This window comes from Mesoplodon bidens, assembly GCF_964165515.1.
Source record: "Mesoplodon bidens genome assembly, chromosome: 8".
NCBI lineage: Eukaryota > Metazoa > Chordata > Mammalia > Artiodactyla > Ziphiidae > Mesoplodon > Mesoplodon bidens.
In genome coordinates, this window is record NC_138165.1 from 81,123,190 (window position 1) to 81,146,894 (window position 23,705).

At 37.6% G+C, this 23,705-nt stretch overlaps 1 protein-coding gene across 5 annotated transcripts in view; it reads right to left on the minus strand.

Annotated features, from left to right (window-relative positions):
* The window catches only part of RAPH1 (Ras association (RalGDS/AF-6) and pleckstrin homology domains 1), a 90,284-nt gene that overhangs the window by 39,507 nt on the left and 27,072 nt on the right, over nt 1-23,705 (minus strand). For 3 of the 5 annotated variants that reach the window (XM_081241919.1, XM_081241920.1, XM_081241923.1), the window contains exons 2-5: nt 17,666-17,785; nt 13,977-14,082; nt 12,667-13,172; nt 523-603 (exon numbers count right to left, since the gene is read on the minus strand). In XM_081241919.1, the coding sequence (XP_081098045.1) occupies nt 523-603; nt 12,667-13,172; nt 13,977-14,082; nt 17,666-17,785 (813 nt within the window). The remainder of the gene's footprint in view (nt 1-522; nt 604-12,666; nt 13,173-13,976; nt 14,083-17,665; nt 17,786-23,705) is intronic. The other 2 variants (XM_081241921.1, XM_081241922.1) reach the window with 1 other exon arrangement.

Here is a 23,705-nt window from a genome sequence, read left to right on the forward strand (position 1 = left end):
TATGTGTTTTTATCTTTATAGCACATCTCAATTTGGATTAACATTTGAAGTACTTAATAGCCTCATGTGGCTAGTGGCTACCGTATGGAACAGCGCAGCTCTGAAGCATCCAGGTTTGTCAACCACTGACCAGAGGATGCATTTCTGAAGAAATTAGGTTTTCTGTTAAGCATCAGTGCAGAAGAGTCATTACACTTGATATCCCCATTCTGAAGAACAGCTAAATTTAGTAATATCTTGAGAAATTTACAGAAGCCCTTAGCTTAAGAATAAAAAAGGTTCTGGTATAAAATTTCTCTATACCAGATATACAACCACCAACATAATCTTACCATGAGTTTTAATATTCAATGGTACTGTATCATACAGTTGCTCATTTGTTTCTGCTTATTTATTAAGCTTTGTTTGTGTTCAAAAAATTGAGATGTATGACAAGGTTTCACCATCAGGAGTTCTAGAGAATGCATTCCTCTTTGCTGATAAAATTTAAGTAGTCCCAATGGACATGTTTACAGAACTTACAGGTGTCAGCTCAGCCTGTTCTTCTGTGAAGTCAGTATGATGCTTGGCCTGCTTGCTGGGACATCTCAGAGAAATAGCATGCTGTGAAAATGCAGGAAGGAAGAACATGATAGGTAAAGGAGGTGGAAAAGGGCAGTTTTCATTATCATGCAGGAAGAGAAAAAGATCACTGAAATGATCACTGAAACAAAATAGTAATGAAAAGTTGCATGCACCTCATTATACTGTGCAAAAATAGAAAAGGTAAGGACCAGATGATCCTAACGCTTGATAATTTAAGGATAACCTCACTCTCCTTCTGGACAGTAGAGCTCTATCGGAGAACTACACAGAAACAGTGTGTCCAGTACCAATTCATACGGGACCCCAACTGGGCCTTAACTGTTCTTTGGCAGTACTCTTATCTTTTCTCCTCTGTCTAAGTCATTCCCGCTAAGCTTATTCTTAGAGGGAACAAGCAGTTTCCAAGTTCTGCAACTGCCTAGTTTCATCCTTCAACCTCTTCCTATGACCTCACTTCCTTCCATTTCTAAGAAAATCGCATCTATCCTGAGGATCTTCAGCCCTAAAATATGTCCTACAACTACACCCATATTCTCATCCTTCTCTCCACTTCTATATGAGTAAATACCCTTTTTTCCCCTCCAAAGCTAACCATGTCCTAGATCCCACTTATTCCCCTTCTAATATCTCAGTCTCTGATACTCTACTGGTCTAGCTTACTGGGGCTGAGAAGGACAGAAAAATATTCAATTCTTCTGGGCACCCTCCTCTTGTTAAACGATTAGTTTTTACTTTCATTATTTTTTACTTTTGAATTCAGCTATGGTGTACCTCTTGCACTTACCCCTTAATTCCCTGCAATCTAGCATCCACCTGTCTTCTCCAAAGTCTTCATCCTTTGAGTTGTAATGCATTCTGTAATTCATTCTCAAAGTCATCAATGACCTTTTAACCAAGGTTTCTGTCTTTCCTATTATAGTACTTTCCTCACTGTACTAAAATTGCTTATTTGGTTGTCTGTATTGACACCCCTCTCCTCAGACAACAAATTATAATCTCCTAAGGACGTTGTGTATTATGTTCACCGTTTTATCCCTTATAGCCCGACACAGTGTCTAGGTGCTCCAATATTTATGGAATGTATGAATAACTATTACTTCTTGGCTTTCATGTCACTTGCTTAGCCAGATCAAGACTGTTCTTGCTTTCCCCTCTATACATTTTCTCAGTCAACATATCCTATAGCACTGTGTCAATCACTGCATCAATGGGAGGCCTATCAAATCTATAATGCCATTATCCTCATTTTTAGGAAATAAAGACTTAAGTATTAAGGGCTAAAAAGGCATGATAAATGCAACCAACTCTCAAATGGTTCAGGAAAAAAATGTATATACATAAAAAATAATAAAGTGTGGCAAAACGTTAAAAATTAGTGAACATGAGTAAAGAGTTTCATGAGTTCTTTGCACTATTCTTTCAAATTTTTGTAAATTTGACATTATTTCAAAATAAAAAGTTTAAAAAATATATATTCTCTCTAGGCTCAATCTCACACAAACTCTCACCATATTTCTAAACACTTACTGATTAGTTAAAAACAAAATCACAATCCAAGGTGTTCAACAAGAGATGGCTGCCTATATGCCATGTTAAACAGTATGATGGAACATTATATTATTAAAATTCAACATATCCTTACCAAAAATGAATATACATATGGGAAATAACAAAGACAATAGAAAACAGTACATATGCAAACAAAGATTAAATGTTGTTACCTTAATAAAGATGAAAAGGGATTATGCAACGACAGAAATCATTTATTTAATGTTAAATAGGTTCCATTTCCATAAAATATTTAAATACTACAAAAAAGTTATCTTCCCAAATCTAATTTTTATCTTTTCTTCATCACTGCTTTCATAAATCTAAAAGCTGTGCTCAAAACACATAAGAGAAGTGAATGTGAAGGTCAATTCTGCACACAAATTTTGCTCCATACCTTCTCAGTTTCAAAAACTTTCTTTTGTTATAAAGCTATCACGTTCTCTATCAATCTCTCAAAAACTCTCCACAAATCTCTGCAAAGCAAGTTATGGATCACTGCTTTCTTGAACTGAATCTGTAGCGTGTTAAAAGTACCATTTATGAGCCAGAATTTTGTGGGGGAAGGATGTATAGAGAAGCATTGATCTGAACACAGGAGCCCAACCATAATCAAGAAATGACCTTCTACCAAAACCATGGTTACAAAATGAAACACTTCGTTTTGGTAGCTCACACCTTAGATAACAACTGGAAGAAAGCGGAGGTTTGTGAACACACATTAATGCTTCAATAAAACGTTAATCATCTCTTACTGATATGTGTATGTGCTCTTCGCAAATATTAAAAATAAATATAGGGCTTCTCTGGTGGCGCAGCGGTTGAGAGTCCGCCTGCCGATGCAGGGGACACGGGTTCGTGCCCCGGTCCGGGAAGATCCCACATGCCGCGGAGTGGCTAGGCCCGTGGGCCGTGGCCGCTGGGCCTGAGCGTCCGGAGCCTGTGCTCTGCAACGGGAGAGGCCACAACGGTGAGAGGCCCGCGTACCGCAAAAAAAAAAATAAAATAAAAAATAAATAAATAAATATAGCATGATGGTTAAGAATCCAGACCCTGCGCCAGAGGGCCTGTTTCAAGCCCCAGCTCAGTCGTTTCCTGGCAATGTGACTCTGGGCTTATTATTTAACCTGTTTCCTCATGTGTAAAATGGTGTAATGACAGCATTTATCTCCAAAAGTTGCTATAAACACTAATGAGTAATAATTACATTACTATTATATCAAAAGTGGGAAACCACCAGCCATCATCTCAATTTCATTTAAGCCTCAATTCATTTAGATTAGAGCTAGCCTATAGCTGTTAAATTTTAACAATATATTCGGGAATATACTAAAACACCACAAGATGGGGATGTTACTGCATAAATCTCTTTGCCTTTTTTCTACTGCCCATGTAGTTCTGTCTCTAGGTCTGGATCTGAGAAGCACTGGCCAGTCGAGCCTTGTCTTGATCCTCCTTCAATTCTGTGATGAAACAGCAAGGTATTGCTGTATGAGCTCTATAACCAGACTATCTGGGTTCAAACCCTTGGGAAAGTTATTTAGTCAGTCTGCCTTAGTTCCTTTCATTGTAAAATGGAGGTAATGGTACCTATTCCACAAGGCACTGTACAGATTCAGTGTGTTAAGCATGTAAAGCACAATGCCCGACACAGAATAAGCACTCAATATAGTAGCTGATATTATTTTCTCTTTTTCCCCCTCTTCCATTTATTCCTCTCCTAGATATGTAACTGGCCATTATATAGCCAGTATAACGTCCTTTACCAGCTCTCCCAACACAAAACAAAACAGAAAAGAAAAACAACAGACCTAAAACCAAATAAAGATGCGTTTTCACTTCCTCAAGGAAACACTGCATATATTTCTAAGAAACCCATACAATAAGGATCAGGGCATATATGCCAGTGTTGACTGGGTGGTGTGTCTGAAAAGTGTCTATGAGTGATGACCAGGCTTTTCCCCTGGCTTTCACCAATCTTCAGTTCTTCTTTCATCTGATACCTATTCCTTCTATTAATCTCACTAGGCCAGTGAAATCTAGAATTAAACACCAAGTTGGTACACATGAATAAATTTCAGTGAGATGTAGCAACATAGCCACTAGAATTTTAGGTGAAATGTAGCTGTAATAATTACTAACCCCAATCTTTTAGATATGTAGGCCTCTTAAAGTTTCAGAAAGCCCTGTGCTCCCACCTGGTTAATATTTCAGAGCAAAAGGTTGTTTTCTAAGAATAATTTGGGACTTCAATGCCAATGCTACCTGATATTACAACACAATTGCTGTTTTCTTTCCAAAACCTCAAAATTTCTGCACACATTAATTCCTGAAATAGTTTGGGAAAGTAAAAGAAGTAAAGGAGTTGCACTGAAGCTATGATATGCTGTGTTGCATATCACAAGTTATAATGGTGTATCCATGAAATATTTCATTTAAAAAACCCTATATACATAAGGAAAAAATATATAACACTAAAAAGTTTTAGTAGCTCAGATATTTAGGGAATTTTTCCTATCAAAATATTTATTTATTTATTTGTTTGTTTGCGGCACGTGGGCCTCTCACTGTTCTGGCCTCTCCCGTTGCGGAGCACAGGCTCCGGATGCACAGGCTCAGCGGCCATGGCTCACGGGCCTAACCGCTCCGCCGGGCCTAACCGCTCCGCCGCATGTGGGATCCTCCCTGACTGGTGCACAAGCCCGTGTCCCCTGCATCGGCAGGCAGACTCTCAACCACTGCACCACCAGGGAAGGCCCTATCAAAATATTTATAATACGATCATCAAATATTCTTAAAGATTCAGCAAAACTTTTTGAATCTACCATAAACTTCAGTAAAAGCTTCTAAAAGCATTTTCATTTTAAAAACACATTTTTGTGTATTAAATTCCAAATTCAGAGGAATCATTAAATCCCACCAGAAAATAAACATATAGGTATATTTAGCACTAACCTTTTTATCAGTAGACCCTACTTTATATAAAATTTATAACATGAATTACTATTTAAATTTGAAAACTGCTCTTATTAAAAATTATTGTTTTATCAGTTAATGTGAATAAAAAGTACCAGCAAGTCAGCTGCAATATTTATTTCACATTGCTTTAGATATAAAGAGCCCTAATTTACTTCAACTACAATGAATTCTAATTTTAAAAACTTAGCAAGTGAACATTACTGATGGATTTCATAAGAATACTAACTAGGGGCTTCCCTGGTGGCGCAGTGGTTGAGAGTCCGCCTGCCAATGCAGGGAACACGGGTTCGTGCCCCGGTCTGGGAAGATCCCACATGCCGCGGAGCGGCTGGGCCCATGAGCCGTAGCCGCTGAGCCTGCGCGTCCGGAGCCTGTGCTCCGCAACGGGAGAGGCCACAACAGTGAGAGGCCCGCGTACCGCAAAAAAAAAAAAAAAAAAAAGAATACTAAAATTATTCTGTAATTCATTTTTACGTTTATCCATGGAAAATATTTTTATGCTTAAAGCATTCTTTAACATTCAGGGAATAATCATTTTTGATAATCAGCTTCACTTTATTTTTAAGATATTGATAAAAGTTGGGAGGCAAATGTTGTAGTTTTGGAAATCAAATATAGACTTCCCAGTTATTTGACCTACTTAATCTCTTCTTTGGAATAATGCCCGTACCAAAGGGATAGCGGGAGGCTTAAATGAAATAAACATATGTGAAGTGCCTGGAAGCACAGTATTTCAACAAAAGTCAAGAAAGAGAAAGGAGGGGAAAAAGACATACTCGCCCTGATGTGAAATTATACTGTGCCTATCCCTGCTGGCTTCAGAGAGCAAGGAGGCAGAAAGATAAGCCACAGAATGAATGAATGAATGAATGAATGAATGAATGATTTATTGATTGATTGATTGATTGATTGATTGATTGATTGATTGCGGTATGCAGGCCTCTCACTGCTGCGGCCTCTCCCATTGCGGAGCACAGGCTCCGGACCTCGCAGGCTCAGCGGCCATGGCTCACAGGCCCAGCCGCTCCGCGGCATGTGGGATCTTCCCAGACCGGGGCACGAACCCGTGTCCCCTGCATTGGCAGGCGGACTCTCAACCACTGCGCCACCAGGGGAGCCCAGAATTATTTATTTTTGAATGGGCAGTTTGAATACCCACATCCCCAGATGAAATAGTACCAATCTCAAATTGATTTTTCCAACTGGTATTTGTATCACCAAACTTCAGTGCAAGTAACTATTCTGTCCTAGGTTTCTTAAAACAGGTATAATTACTTCCTCTAAAGAACTTAGTGGTGTCTAAAAAAAAAGTTTCACTATCAGAATTTTTACATATTACTTCACTCATGGCACTCCGTCCACCATCTTGAAAGAAAATAATTGCTGATAATTTTAGAGTGCAAGACTTCTAGACAAAGATGGATTGGACATGTGCATATATTTAAATACTCATTCAAACATCTGACTGCTTCTTACGAGCCAAATAATGTTCTAGGTGCTAAAGACACATCAGGAATCAGAGAAATTTTTCCAAAAATTCCTCTCCTCCTGGAGCTCACATTCAAGTGGGAGAAGACAGATGAGCAAAATAAAAGAAGTAAAGGACTTCCCTAATGGCACAGTAGTTAAGAATCCACCTGCCAATGCAGGGGACACGGGTTCAAGCCCTGGTCTGGGAAGATCCCACATGCTGCGGAACAACTAAGCCCATGCGCCACAACTACTGAGCCTGTGCTCTAGAACCCGCGAGCCACAACTACTGAGCCCGCATGCCACAACTACCGAAGCCCGTGCCCCACAACAAGAGAAGACACTGCAATGAGAAGCCCGCGCACCACAAATGAAGAGTAGCCCCTGCTCGCCGCAACTAGAGAAAGCCTGCACGCAGCAATGAAGACCCAACGCAGCCAAACATACATACATACATACACACATAAATAATTTATTTTTTTAAAAAGTAAAATATATAGTATTTTAAATGGTGATAAAATAAAGAGAAATATAAAGCAGAAAAGGGAGATTAAAAGTATCACAGGGCAGAGGAAGAGGAGTTCAATTTTAAAACAGGGTGATCACAGAAGGCCTCACTGGGAAAGTGACATTTGAGCAAATCCCTAAAGGTAGTAAAGGGGTACTATCACAGGGAAGGGCATCCAGGCAGGGGGACAAGCGAAAAGGCTCTGAGGCAAGCTCTGACTTCTGGCAATGAACAACTGGGAGGCAGTACGGCTGGCAGAGTAAGGGAGGGAGGAAAGAAAGGAATACAGGAGCAGGCAACAGGAAAGCAGATCTGGTAAGGCCCTGCAGGCCACTGTAGGGGTTTTGGTTTTATACTGAGTAAGATACAAAGCCTTTGGGTTTGAAAGGAGGAGGGGCAAGATCTGACTTACCTTTAATAGGACCACTCTGGCTGCCATGTGGATAACAGACTGTTAAGGGAACGGTGAACACAGAAGACTAATTGGGAGGCTATTGCAAAAATCTGTGTCAAGACAGGGTTGGCTTGGTGGCAGTGAAGGTGGTGAGAAGTGATCAAATTCTGGATATAATCTGAAGTTAAGGCAACAGAACTGGCTGCTGGATTGGAAGCAGGGTGGGGGGAAAAAAAAGAGAAGGAGATAAAGACTCCAAGGGTTTTGCTTGATGAACTGGAAGGACAGAATAGCCATTAACTGAGGTGGAGAAGACTGCGGGAGGAATAAGTTCGGGAGAAAAAAAGCAGGGCTTCAGTTTTAGACCAGTTAAATCTGAGTTACCTATTAGATAACCAAATAGAGATATGGATTAGAAATAGGATGCATGAGCCTGGAGTTCAGGGGAGAGGCGCTGGCTAAAGAAACCTGTATTCCCTTGAATCTAAGATGGTTTAGTGCTGGTATTTCTTGATCTTTATCAGAAACTGTCAACAGGCAGCTTCACACAACACAGTGTAATTGCCATCTTGCTGACAGTGAGTGACCGATGCCACCTGATTTAGAACATGGCTCCTCAATCTTGGCACTATTTTGGGTCGGATACTTGTTTGCTGTGGAGGCTGTCCTGTGCACTGCAGGATTTTAGCAGCACCCCTGGCCCCTACCCACCAGATGCCAGGAGCATCTATCACTGACAACCAAAAACGTCCTCTGGGGGACAAAACAGCTCCCAGTTGAGAACCATTGTTTTTAGAGGGACTAAGATGTAGGGGGGAAAATGATAGGGTATTAAAATGTGGGAGTTGTCAGTGTGTAAGATCACAGAAGGAGTAGATACAGATAGAAAGGTAGTCTGAGGAATGCCCCTTGGGGCACTCCAAGGTCAAGAGACAGTAGACATGAAAAGGAGACTGAATGGCCAATGAGGTAGTTCCAATCCCTCCCCAAATCTCATGAAAACAAAGATAAAGGGTTTGGTTGTTGCTGCTGTTTTAAAGACAAACTCATAAGAAGACATGACAAAAATTTGGAAGCTAGAAAGCATATGGCTGAGTGGTAAAAAAAAAACAAAAAAAAACAAAAAAAACAACAACACTCAGCAGGCCCAAGGAAAGCTGAACGCTAAGCCAGCACTGGAGAAAAGCAGAGGGGCACCCCAATTTACATCCTGTGACCTCAAATGACTCCAGAATCAGAAGTGAATGAAGGTGGGACTAAAAGCAGGACTGGTTGAAAGCACGTTTAAGAAAGCAGTTAATTCCCAGATTTCCTCCTTTCCTGCCACCAGCAGCAGTCTCAGGTTCAGACTGATATTCATTCATAGGACCCCAAAGACCACAGCTTGGCACCGGGTTCATTTAGTTCTGCAGAAAGACAAAGACAAAGACAGCATGCTAGCATGAGGCATGCTATCTTCAGAAGGGGTCTATACAGCCCACCAGGGGCCTTTTTTGGACCCACCGCTGTAAGAGAAAGAGATCATGTGAATAAGTACAGAAATCACCCTGGCCTAGGGAGACTTCATGCTCCACAGGAACCAGGAGCATATTTTAACAGCCAATGAGTGTAGGTTCCAGGGCCCCTGGAGGGATATGTTTATGCTCACCTATAAGAGCCACACATTGCACAAGAGGAGTCAAGTTCAGTGTCTTTCCACAGGCTTCTATAGTTCACTCACAGTCTTCCTGATTCATATATGCACTCACCAATCAGCATCAATTTACAGTAAACAATATTACCTGGATACGTTATATATTCATTAATCAAGTGTCTAGTAAAGAATGCCAGGAGAAGGAAAATCCAAGGTCATTTCCCATGAAAAGAAGGGCTCAGACCTGCTATTATTAACCCTTTCTACTTACACAGTGATTCTCAAATGGGGGCAATTTTGCCTCACAGGGAACATGCAGCAATGTCTGGAGACATTTCTAGTTGTCACAACTGGAGGGATGTATGTAGTACTGGCACCTAGTGGGTAGATGCCAGGGATGCTGCTAAACATCCTACAATGCACAGGATAGCTCCCGCAACAAAGAATTATCTAGCCCAGATGTCAATAGCCTCGACCTAAAAGGATTAAATGGAAGGTTGTGTTGAGGACCACTCCACATCCCATGCCTTCTTTCCCAAATGAGTGCTAAAGCACTGGCAGCCAAGCATATGCCCTCCATGCAGGGGAATGGAAGAATCTTCTCTGGAGAAGCTTACCCACCTGAGAGAAAAGACCTAAGAATGATACTAGAATAAACAGTACAAAAGACAAAGAAGAATTTTAAGAAGATGAAATTAATAAACACCAATTTTGTTCAAACCAAGTAAGAGATTTAATCAACTGGGAGAAAGTTTGGAGTAGAAATAGTGATAAACATACAAAAAGCTATTTTGAAATCTAAAGACAATTCTTAATTCCGGGAAAAGCAAGAGGTAATGTCCCCAAAAGGAAATGTAACAGAAGTATATACAGTTTAGCCGTAAACTGCATGTATACAGTCATGATAATATAAACACTGAATAGTTACCCAACCAAAATATATTCGAAGGATGGGGGAATGGGAGGGGAGAAAAGAGGGAAACTGTCTAAGGAGCACTATATCCTAATTTCCAAAGTGAGAAGACAGTAGGTAATACATACAACTGAAAAAAAAAATCAAGAAATAGCGATAGACTTATAGATTTAATGATAGGTAAATACACTAAGAATCAGCTAAAAGAGTAGAAAGCACTTACCTCTGCAAGCAGAATACAGGGTGCATGAGTGTGTATGTGCATGCGTAGCAAAGTTTTTTTGGTAACAAGTCTCTTTAGAACTCTATGACTGTTTTTTAAATTAATTAATTTATTATTTTTTAAAATTTTTGGCTGCATTGGGTCTTTGTTGCTGTGTGCCGGCTTTAACTAGTTGAGGCGAGGGGGGCTACTCTTCGTTGCGGTGCACAGGCTTCTCATTGCGGTGGCTTCTCTTGTTGCAGAGCACGCCGCAGGCTTCAGTAGTTGTGGCTCGTGGGCTCTAGAGCGCAGGCTCAGTAGTTGTGATGCACAGGCTTAGTTGCTCTGCGGCATGTGGGATCTTCCCAGACCAGGGCTTGAACCCTGTCCCCTGCATTGGCAGGTGGATTCTTAATTGCTGTGCCAACAGGGAAGTCCCTAGAACTATATGACTCTTTAACTCCATGCATGCAAAACTAATTAAAGTATTTTTAAAAAAACTGTATTTGAGTCTGGTGGTAATTTGATACACAGGTTTGGGATCTAGCAAGCCTCCCTTAGTTTTCTTGGTTTGAATTGGAACAGACTAGATCCAAAAAAAAGTGCATGGAAACAAGTTCCAGATTTGTTAAACCACTTTTCTACCCACCTGGGCAAGGCAAAAGAACAGGCTGGATAGAGAAGACTTTTAACTCCTTTTCCTGCTTTTTGCTGGCTTACTCACCAAACCTTACACTAAAGTCTTATATTAAATATTATACCATTGAATATATACCATTGAAATATTATACCATGGTATCGTTGCCCATGGATACCACTAGATACTGTGTGAAGTGTTTGCTAGAAGACTTCACTTTTTACTTTATTTGCTCTTCAATTGTTACTTATAATGAATGAGTATACTTTACAGAGTGAACTTTATAATGAGTGTATTTTACAGATGGAAACACACACATACACACCAAGATTCTTAATTAGTTCACAACCTGTCCTCATGCATTCTGACCCAACTCAAAATAATCTGATTGGAAAGAAGGAATATCAACATACAAAACACAGAACAACCAAGCAAGCTCATCCCTAATAAAATATTGCTCACATCCCAACAGGTAAGTCTAAAAGATAAAAGTGATGCATGCTAAGTAGCTGGTGCTAAATATAACACCCAGGTATCACAAGGTAGAAATAAGTTTTCAAGTTCTCTATAGAATATATACTGCTTAGAAAAGTTTCATTTTAAATAAATGAAAGTTTACTCTTTGATGTAATTCGCTAACTTTCTTTACAAGCAATAAAACTTAAATTTATCTCCAAACTACCATGATGCATGCTTCTTTTGTGCTCCACAGTGCCTAGAACAAAGTACTAGTGGATACCAAGAGTTACTGACTGATGGAAATTAACCTAATGAATTAAATCAATGGGGGAAAAATCAATAATGTTGAGTGACAGGTGTAAATTATGAATTTCTCTGCGGTTCCTTAAACAATGTTTTGTAAGATTTTACCTTAGTATTGATTAATATACATTATTTTACCCTGTATTAGAGAGCACTATATATATAAACTGAATGGAAGGCTGGCTTTATTCTGCCCCATAGGTTTTCTTCTTTCTTGCTGCTACCTTATAACAAAATTGCCTTCTCCTTGATGAAAAAAACTCAATAAAGAATTCACCTTCATCAAGCTCAGCTTTTACTAAACTTATTTTATCACAGATCCATTCCTTACCCTCACCCCATCACATCCAGAAAAACTTCATCTTTTAGAATCTGTTCGTGCATATTATATCACCTCTGATTCTCTGAACCACCGTATGAGGAAGGTAGACCATGTACTATTAGCTCCACTTTACTTATGAGAAATTGAAGTTCACAAAGATTGAATAACTCCTGTAGGTCTGATGGGTAGTGAAACACTTGGAACCAAGTTTTCCAATTCCAAGCCCAGTGGCTCTTTTCACTACATCACACCGACTCTTTGACAATAAAATGGAGTAAACCCTGAGAGCTAGAATCTGGGAGAATTATAATGGGGATATGAGTCATTTTCTCAAATGGTTATTTTGTAATAAACACATATTAGAAAGCAATTATTATCAGCTTAATAGCTATCATAACTTTACAAAATATCATTAAATATAAATTATATTTCAAGTTTTTTAATCATGTGATACAACTGACATTAATTTAAGGACTTCAAATAGTTACATGAATAAAACTGAAGAAACTAAATCTCTTCTTAATCATCTTTATGACACTGCTATATCTGGTAATATATTCTGTAGTCTGTTTTTAAAGCTTAGCTCAGAGGTATTCTTGACAAACTTTAAATGTAGAAAAAGCAGGAAAGTTGATTAGAACTGCATTTCAAAAATATAATTTCTTCCTTATTTTAATACTGAAATACCAGGGAAGAAAGTTCCATCCACTTACCTCAGTAATTGGCTGCCCCTGATGTGTCAAATCCAGTTCTTGAGGGCGTGTTACTTTATCAATATCCAAAGAGTCCATGCTAGAGGCTGCAGAAGTGATGCTTGAACGAGAGGAGTTACTAATAGAGCGTACTTCAGCATCACTCACTGTGCCCGCTGATGCTGTTCTCCTGTGCTGATTAGTTACTAAGGACTTAGTATCTTCTAGTACAGACTGCTGAGCAGCCTCATCCATGCTCAAGGAGGCCTGTTCTAACTGTGCAGTGATGTCATCCAGGGAGTAGTTGGCATGAGACGGTTTAGTTATCCTATTAGACGAAGAAGACAGTCCTTTCAAGGTGCCATGTTTTGATGTATGTCGGCTAGCAGGTAACTTCTGAGTGGCTTTTGTTTCTGTGATTTGACGCTTACTATTTCCTGCACCAATACTGCTGAGCTCCTGCTCTATTGAGCAAAGATCGGCCATTAGGGCATCCAGATCCACGGTTTCTCCCTGATTCAGAGCTTCTGCAATGAACAACATGCATGATGTTTCCAGAACACAATGAATTAGAATTTATACATTCTATTATAAATGCCAGGGGAAAAGCAAAAAAATTCATCCTATTGGGCCTAATGCCTATCAAATACAGGATTTCTAACAGTTTTTTGTTTTAAATTCCAAGAGAAAATTTTAGAAGCAAAGAGTCCATCTTTTAAGATTTGTAGTAATCAGAGAAGAATAAAATTATGAGTTGAAAGATAAAAATAATGGAAAAATTGTATGTTCCATGGTTTTAACCACATCCCCCATGCAATGTTTTACCAGAGGCTCTAAGTTGTTAATATGACCATTGCCCTGGTGGAGATGTTAATACCTAAAGATCTGAGGGCATAAAAAGAGAAATGGTAAGCCCTAAAAAAATTACAGATTGAAATGTCAGTTCCAAGAACTAAAAGCTGACTAGGTAGAGTTCATTAAATAAAGGCCAGAGGGGCTGGTTTTAAATTAATAACAAGTAATTTCACCTTCACTGGACTTTATTCCAGTGAAAATACAACAATGCAATTAAGTTTGTTGTAGGATTCTACCTGAGTATGTACTTTGTCAACTATTAATAACTCAACTAGAAAACTATTTTAGTTATGTTCCAGTTTGTTTTTTTCTGTGATGATTTGAATTAGTAATAAAATGTATAAATCAAGAAATATAAGAACTCAAGTTATGCATATATGGTTTTTATATTGAGCTATTTGTGATTGCTACTGCATTATTTCCACATTATATAACTTAATACACTGTTTTACATTTTATTTCCAATTACATCTTACCATTCAAGTTGTATATGGAGAAACGATAAGAAAAATTGGCCATGTTTGTTTCCTGGCGAAGAGGAGATCTTTTTATTGGTTCCGTGGGCTTGTCAGAATCCAAACTCTTTAAAAAACAAAGTTTAATAAGTCATATTAAATTCAGGCTTCAATTATACTAAAAAGATAAATAAAGTTTTTTTATGATTAAGTGAACTGTCATATAATAGTTAATACAACCAAAGTTCTTCTAAGTAATAGCCTTAAGGAAAAATATAAATGGTTTTCATATCATTTTGGTTATAGTTTCCTCAATTTTTAGATATATGCTTACTTAAGGCACTTCAGATAGTTACAGTTTGGAGTAAATAGCTTTCCAAATACTGAATACATCAAGTATAGTGACTGAGCTCGTTTTACATAAATTCACTATAAAATAAGCTAGGTACATGAATATGGGCATGGTAAGATAAGAAATAAAAAGGAATAATGCAGAGAATTCTGTTTTCTCTCTCCTCAAAGGAATTTGTTTTTGGTCCAACAGAGCCTCATTCTTGGAATGAATTACCCTGAAGATAAGGCACAATTCTGGACTCAAAATTATGAGACCCAAGATCTTAATAGATCTTAATGGCTACAACTTCAAATAATGATGGAATATCCTTGTTCTTTGCAAGCTCCACTAAGGTGAGGGCAAACTGTAACCAGCTATACTGCCTGTGATTAAGTCTACAATCACACTGAACTTCAGGGTAGGGTGTCTTGTAAGTTAACTCACCACCTTTTTACTTTTTTATTTTTAAGACTTTTAAATTATTTATTTATTTATTTTATTTATTTTTGGCTGCATCGGGTCTTAGCTGTGGCATGCAGGATCTTCACTGAAGCATGCAGGATCTTTTGTTGCGGCATGCAGGCTTCTCCCTAGTTGTGGCATGCAGGTTTTCTCTTCTCCAGTTGAGGCACGTGAGCCCAGCAGTTGTGGCACGTAGGCTTAGTTACCCCGTGGCATGTGGAATCTCAGTTCACTGACCAGGGATCAAACCCGCATCCCCCACATTGTTAAGGTGGATTCTTTACCACTGGACCACCAGGGAAGTCCCAACTCACCATCTTTTTAAATGACACTTTTTTTCTCTCCAACCTTTCTACAATAAGGAAGATAAGGTGTTTACAACAGAGAAATTCAGGGAAAGGGTCAATAGTTATTTAGTCTCTATTTAAATAAACTTGTAAATATTACGATTAGTCTTTTAAAATTTTAATTTCTCTTTATAATTATCAAATAGATTTCAAATGAAAAAGAATGCTGAATAGTCTATTTGTAGAATCATGGAATTAGATTAGAATGCTATCTTCTTTATTCATTTGTTTCAATTGAATCCATTTAGATAGTGTCCATCCAGTTTTTAAAGCTATCATCTGAAGGAGATCCACAGCCATTCAGTGTCTTATTTCAAAGTTTCGGGAAACAGCTAGGATATTCTCCTTTAACCTCAAACCAAATTCTTCCGCTGCAATTTAAGGCCTAATCCTCCGTCTCTCAGTGGAAATTAAGAATAGTATGTAGGTAATGTTTTCAGTAAAACCTGAATATAATTGAAAACATATTAAAACTCAATCTACTCATCAGTTCAAATAAACAAATACTTATTATAATTATCTGCTGTGTCCATGATGCTGGGGCAAAAAGGGATATAATAAGAAATACTCCTTGATGCCAAGAAATGGGTAATCTAGTAGAGTGCTTTTTAAACATTTTTTTTTTGGCAGGGGGTAGAGTCGGGGTGGGAATGGAAGTCATTGAGAATGTGATAAAAGCCATGAAACTTCTTCCAGAAAAATGCAAATACATATAAAATTTTGCAAACAATTTCAGATGATTCAACAACCACTTAAAACTTAAAACTGATTTAATATAAAGTTGAAAATCCATTAACATCGTTCGGGTAATACAGGTGCATAGATGACTCTGTAGTTAACTAAAATGAGGAAATAAACAAGAATTTAAGTTTCAGCCACCTACTTAGTAAGTAAAATATTTTTTGAAAATTTCTGAAGTGTTAAAAAGCAACTTGCTAGCAGCGGGCCATATTATGCAATAGTTTTAACCTGTTTTCTCTCTAAAGACAGCTTCATACATAAAAAAAGAACTGTTACAGCATTAGTTTAGGAGCCAACTTTTTTGATGAATGGCTCTTCACATCTGTATGTCAGGGAATTTAAAATATAGGGAAGAATACAAGGTTTTATTGTATTCAGTAGAAATGCCATCTACAGTGGAGTAGCATGGAGTTTACTCCACCCGGAGTGGCTGGACTGATACCTACCTGTCTTTTCTCTTTTCTGGCCCCTCGCCAGGGATGGACAATAAAACCTACAGTCAAGGAAACCGCTGGGAGTTCCCTGGTGACCAAGTGGTTAGGATTCCGGGCTTTCACTGCTGTAGCCTGGGTTCAATCCCTGGTCAGGGAACTGAGATCCAACAAGCCACGCAGCACGGCCAAAAAAAAAGGAAACCCCACACACGACAGCTGGCCCTCACATACTTCCTTCAAGCATTAACATTTTCTATTTCCTCTTCTTTCCTTCCTCTTTCCTTTTTCTCCTCAGCATAGAACTGCACAGCCTAGTCATCATCTCCATGCCAAAATCACTTTTTTTAAAAAAAATTAAGAATTAAACTGAAATGGTTTGGTAACTACGTAAAAGACCTTTATCACCACAAATACTGTTATTTCTCCTGATTGGAGATGAAGAGCATAATCCTTATGAAATCCTAGTAAGATTGAAAGCGTTCTTCTCAAAATTCTTCATTAACAGGCTGTGGTCACAAACATGTCTGCTTTTCAAAATGATCTAGCAAGAATTACATGAAGAGTTTCTCAGTTTCAATCCCAGACTGCTATAGAAAGAGATACAGAAACAAACTAGTACTTTAAGTTTCCACCTTACCACCTACTTTTCTACTGGTTAACAAATCTCATACTTAACAATTTACACAAAAATTCTTCCCGGAGATGATATTTAAGGATGAGTGAAAATAAGTTTTGTTCTAATGTTCTTTCTCATTGTCATAAAGTTAACGTTGCTTTAATAAACAACTATCTTCATATATATTGAATATAATGTATTAACTGGGGTAGTAATAGTATACACTTTTATTCTAAAAAGTGACCTGGTTTAGAGGATAAAGTCGTTCTTTTTTTTAAAAACCGAAGATCCAATAAAACAAAACGAAAAAGCTCTGCCACTGTTTTCAAATGCAGCTGGGGATGAAATTTTGTCAGTGTTCTGGAATCATGTAATAGAAAATATCTGCATATGAGGATATTATTTATGTTGTAAAATGTGTTCATACTCACTAAGTTATAGAATAGGATTTGCTAAAATTTAGATTTTTACATTTTAGGCTTTAAAACTTTTTAGGCAGCAACTCAATTTATGAAACAGATTTTAAGAAATCCCTCTAGATGCACAGAACCTCTGTCAAAAGCATTTTCTTTTTAACTCCTTAAAATAACCACAGAAGACAACATCTTGTGTTGTAGATTACTATTCATTTACTTGTTAATGTTTTGGACATTTTCCCTTTATAGCAGTACTTTAAAACATAAACTATATTCATATCCTCATGTCTACGCAGTAAAGTTTTAGCACATAGTGATGACTTAAAATCCTCAACCAGTTTTTCTAGCACAATTTCTAACCTGAGTGAGTTTGTCTAGCTCCCCCAGCCAGGCTCCAAACATTTTGTCCAGGTCCTGATCTTCCTTGTCACTGTCTTCTTCAGCACCATGGTCAATTTCTTCATCTGATAGCTGCTCCATCTGAAATACAGATATTTATGTAAAATGAATAGTTATAGGTTGAACTTGAAAAATCATGCAGTGTATGTTCTGATACATATCGCAACTCTCTGGAGTCAAACTTTGAAAACTAGAGATTATATTATAAAAGGAAACGAGGGCTTCCCTGGTGGCGCAGTGGTTGAGAGTCCGCCTGCCGATGCAGCGGACACGGGTTCGTGCCCTGGTCTGGGAAGATCCCACATGCCACGGAGCGGCTGGGCCCGTGAGCCATGGCCGCTGAGCCTGCGCTCCGCAACGGGAGAGGCCACAACAGCAAGAGGCCTGCGTACCACAAAAAAAAAAAAAAAAAAAAAAAGGAAACGAAGTCATAAGAGACAAGGTTAACAAGTGAGTAGAAATGAGCAATTAAGTCTCAAATTTTTAGGAAATTGTGAAAGAACAAACTATCAGATTATAACCAGAATCACAAGTGATGATGATTTTTTAAAAAATTTTTATTGGAGTATAGTTGCTTTACAACAATGGTTTTTAAATCACAGGCTACTCCCATTAGTCACAGGATATTACAGTAGTATAGTTCTTTCCACTAATAGATCCTGCAACACCCCCAAACACCACAGAAAAATAATTTCAAGACTTTAATGAGGAAGTTATTACCTTATTTATTCTGTAAAAATTTGTTCAAATAAGTATGTACCATGAAAACCTTAGTCCAAAAAGCATTTCAGAGAAAAGACGAAGCAAAAACCTTTAATCTAGTTCAGTTGTTGAATTAGTTCTTCCTTCTATCTTACTCTTACTTTCTACCTATTTGTCTTTTACTAACTTCCCTATCAGTCCCGACAAAATTCAAGGAACTAGAATTCAAATAGAAAACAGGAATTGAAAACATGAAATTCATATACAAAATTTCCTACATGTGGTGACTTTTCACATGTTAAGTCCTTTGAAAGGAGATATTTTCTTTCTTCCCATTAATAAAATAACGTGATATCTGACATGGAACTTGCATATTATTTTGTGAAAGGAGGAAAAGATTACAGGAAACAAAGTAAGATCAATGACTGACCAGATACTTAAAATTCTTAAAGTAAGATTAATCTGATTAATATAAAATATTTCAATATTAAAGGCTCTGAGAAATCTTCAGTAAAGCTTAGCTTTGCTTAAACCAACATATTCCAAATTTACTTGACCACAGATCCTTTTCCTTCAACTTGGAGTAACACCCATTAACTTTCCCAGGGACACAATGAATATCTTCATTGTACATGCCATACTCTTGACTCACGTTTACGAAAACACAAATTTTGTTCTAGTGGATCTAGGCAATATTCAGAGTACAACTTGTCAGTTAGCTTAAACAGTTCTTCACAGATTAAAGATATCCTTAATCTAGAATAAGAATTTATATACATCTTATACCTCCAAAGCAGCAATCAACAAAATTATTTCTGCAGTCCTTAAATACAGTTTTGAGATACATAAGGATTTTAGCTATCTGATGAGGTGCCATGAAGTTAAATTTTAAACCTTATTTTACCATATAAAATTTTGTAGAAACGGTCAAATAATGTTGCAAAATCAAAACTGAATTTAGTTCTAATAATGTTGAAAATCAGATCGTATCCCATTTAACCACTTAAGAGATTCTCATTTCTTAATTTCACTACTATAAGCATGTATAAATCAGGGCATTCTGCCTTGACAAATGGAAAATGGATCAACTAATTTTCCAATGCATAAATTTGGCTCTTAAAGACATTTGGTTTTTATAGTTCACTTGTATTAATACTATTTCTAAGATTTTCATTCATTATTTATTTAATTATTTACAGAGAGTAGCCCACGCTCACAACTAGAGAAAGCCCACGTACAGCAAAGACCCAACGCAGCCAAAAATAAATAAATATTTTAAAAAAGTTATCAACCCATTAAAAACAAAAAGTTAGTGCAAAGAAAAACCTCATCTCACCAGGTGACTTAATTATTCAAATAACAGTTGCTAGTTTGAGAACATCTAAGAGTAGTAATACTCAGTCTTCATAATGAGGGCCAACAAGCAACATAACTGGGAACGTTAACAGTCAACTTCCTTTTCCTCCCTAATCTTCAAAACTAAACACTGGAATAACCCAGAAGCAAAAATATTCTAGGAAGAATTCTGCTTTGAGATAATGACACTTATGCCTACACTTCCCTTCTGAGCACACATTGCAAATGCCCATAAGGAAGATGCTACACTGGAAAAAAATGAAACAACAGGAATATAATTTTACAGTGCAAACACTAAACAGTTCAAAACGAATATGAATATTTTAAATTGTCATGGATCCAAATAGAACTACAGACTCCACACCAAAGTCTGGTGTGTTCTGTGAGGTTTTTTCCTATTATTCAAACCCAATAATTATTTGGATTTTAAAAAGTCTCTCAAAATTTTTAATAATTTTGTTTTATCTAGACTACTATTGACTCACGTAAAGGAACATATGCTAAGGAACAATGACAGAGTCATAAAATAAATAAAAAATTTAAAGTAACTATTAGACTTTTACTATTTATGTAACTTTTGCCAATTTTGTCCTTGCTTGAATTTCTGTCACCACATGGGTTATTTTACAAAAATGAACTTTAGACATTTTATTCAGAGACTTTTCCAATAAAAATTTAGGTCCTACAACATTTCTTAAAGGATCTATACTCTAAAACAGCACTCTCCATTCCCTAGAAGCTGATGTTAATCCTTATTCTCCTACCCCCAATACGGCATTGTTTCTGTTTACTACACACACCAAATGAGGAGCCCCAAGAAAGTTTATAGGCTCTGCACTGTCTAAAAGTCAGCAAGTCTGGTAAGGCAATTCATTCCTTATTACATATCAATCCTGTCTCCAATTAAATCACAATTCTAAACCTGAATTTTCCCAACATAATGCCCCTGCTGGAAATGATGACAGCAGAAAGTGCAAATTAAATTATACACTAGTCAGTCAATTGTCCCTCCAAACAAAAAGGGGAAATTTTTTTTAAGAAGAAAAGAGAACTTACAAATTTTGTTTTAAAAATAATTAGATATAAAGCAGAAACACACCATTATAAAGCAATTATACTCCAATAAAGATGTTAAAAAAAAATTTTTTTTAAAGGATTTAAATGGATAGCTTCTAATGTGATGTTTTTCCTTAATGATGTAGAAATAGGCCCAAGGAAACTAGACTAGAAAACATACTAGAACAAATACTATTAAATTACTCTATTAAATTAGGTACTTTAGGAGGAACATACTAAGGTTTCACTCAAATTCCCTGCTCCATTATATCTGAGGGAAACTATTTCCTTAAAGCACAAATGTACTCTGCCATAAATGAAAAGGTTTTCGTTTACAAAGTGCAGACTTACTGAATACAGAACAAAGCCCAAAGTCGCTGGCAGGTCGAGAAGGCCCTGAGTGATCCTGGCCTTCAGGGCACCTCTCTGACCTCTATTCCCACTCTCCCCACTCTCCCCTCCAGCCACACAGTCCTGCCCACTGCTGTTCCTTGGAGCAGGTTGTGGGGGAAGGAAGAATGTGGATTCTGTTTTGAAGACAGATTGAGAGATGCCTAGCAACATCCAACTGGAAAAAAACAAGGCAGTTAGGGCTCAGGTAATGAGAAAATTTAGTCAGCCTGAATATTATTTCAAACTCATGTTTATTACAGAAAAATAATAGATTACAGCTAATAATAACTAACATTTTAAACTAGTTTACATTTATTTTATTAATGAAGTAAAAACAGAAATAATGGGGGAATGATCCATAGTTGCTTATATGCTGGTTGGTTTCATTTCACAAATAACAGTGAATAATTGTGCTTCAATTACTACAGGTGAAAACTGTAGCTCCACTACACATAACAAAACTATCCATTTAGTATGCCTTAGTATGAAACAATATTATTCCCACTAAATTTTCCATGAAGTTAAAACATTCAAGCATATTTTCCCTATTAACCTTCCTCTTGGAAGATATTTTGGTTTACTATTCAATTTCCTCACTGCAAGATGGAATGGTGATCTTTATCAAGAAGGTGGGGCTTAGAGTAGGACTTAAGGATTTGAATAAATATATTCCAGGTAGGGCTAATTATAAAGAGCAAAGAAGAAGGTCTGTTTTTGTAAGACTGTCAAATAAAACAAGAAGGAAGAGTGAGATTTAAAGGTCAAGGACAGGACCTTGAAAGCCAAACCTATTTTTTTCCTCCAGAAGGCAACTGGGAAGAACTAAACACAGAAATGAAGGAGGTAGGGAGAGAAATGGTATTTTAGTTAGAGGACATGGTACCTGTATGAGTTATTAGAAAAGGGAAAGACCATTAGAAGGCCACTGTGAGTACTAGTTAGAATTACAGATACAGAAATTAAAGTCTTGAGAGGAAGTACAACTTATACAAGTCACATACTCACAAGTGGCAAGAAAAATACATGGTATATAGCCAGGGTGCCTTATTTATTACCGAACTCTTTTTGTCCCTTTAATTCAAAAATTCAAAAATAATTCAAAATACTTGCTTTTTGTAAAAGCACTTAAAAGAATAATTGCTTTTTGTAAAAATAAGTGCTCTATACTTAAAAACACGTGAAAACTCTCAGAATACAGGAGTGCAGAGCTGCTACTACAGCACTTCTTTAGATCTAGCATGCTTAATGTTCCAAAGAGGCAAGAGAAGCTTTGATATTATTTAGTATTTACTCTACATCTACCATGTGCCAGACACTGGGGGAACAGAGATCAACATGACAGACTCTGTCCTTAAGTATATATAATCTAGTAGGAAACAGACCGGGAAATCAACAATGATGAAACACTATGTTAAGTGCTATAATAGTTTTGTTATGTGAGTGTAGTTTAATTCCGTTTGAGAAGAAGAGAGGAAAGGTGTGATGCTTCAGTAGAGACCTGAAGAATGAATATGCAAGGCAGAGATGGGGAAGAGGGTTGTAAGCAGAGGGACCAGCATGTGCCAGGGTATATAAAGGTGTGAGAAGGTTAAGACATGTTGAGAACTCTAGGTGAAGCATAGGATGTGTGGCATAGACCCATGGAAAATGGGGCTGGAGAAGGAGGTAGGGGCAACATTATAATTGCTTATGCCCACAAAAGTCTGAGAACTGCAATAGTGTGTTATAATTACTGGGAGGACTTCCAAGACAAAAGTAATGCAGTTTTTTGCATGACCACAATTTGGTTAAAGGCAGAACAACCTACAATAAGTACTCCCGAAGACCCTAAAAAAACTAAGCAGCATCAGGATCTCCTAATTAACATACCCCAATTACTCCTCCTCCATGGAAGAAGCAAAAGTTCCATGCTTCTTCTCAGAGTTATTTAGAAATAAATTTCAGTTCTTTATGTCCAGTTACATTTCAGTAGCTCTATCACAAAAACAGTTTTGAAAAACACCTCCGGGCTTCCCTGGTGGCGCAGTGGTTGAGAATCTGCCTCCTAATGCAGGGGACACGGGTTCGAGCCCTGGTCTGGGAAGATCCCACATGCCGCAGAGCAACTAGGCCCGTGAGCCACAACTACTGAGCCTGCACGTCTGGAGCCTGTGCTCCCCAACAAGAGATGCCGCGATAGTGAGAGGCCCACGTACTGCGATGAAGAGTGGCCCCCACTTGCCACAACTAGAGAAAGCCCTCGCACAGAAATGAAGACCCAACACAGCCAAAAGTAAAAATAAAATAAATAAATAAAAGAAATGCATTTCCAAAAAATAGAAAAACATCTCCTATGCTGCTCTAATCTGATAAATAATTCTAAAGAAAAACAGACACCAGAGAAGGGGGGCTGTGAAGACTTCCAGGTTCAAGGAGTGCCCCCAAATGCGTAAGATACAACTCTTGCAAAATAAAAGCAAGAGGAAGGAAACCTAAATCAGGCAAAAGAAACAAT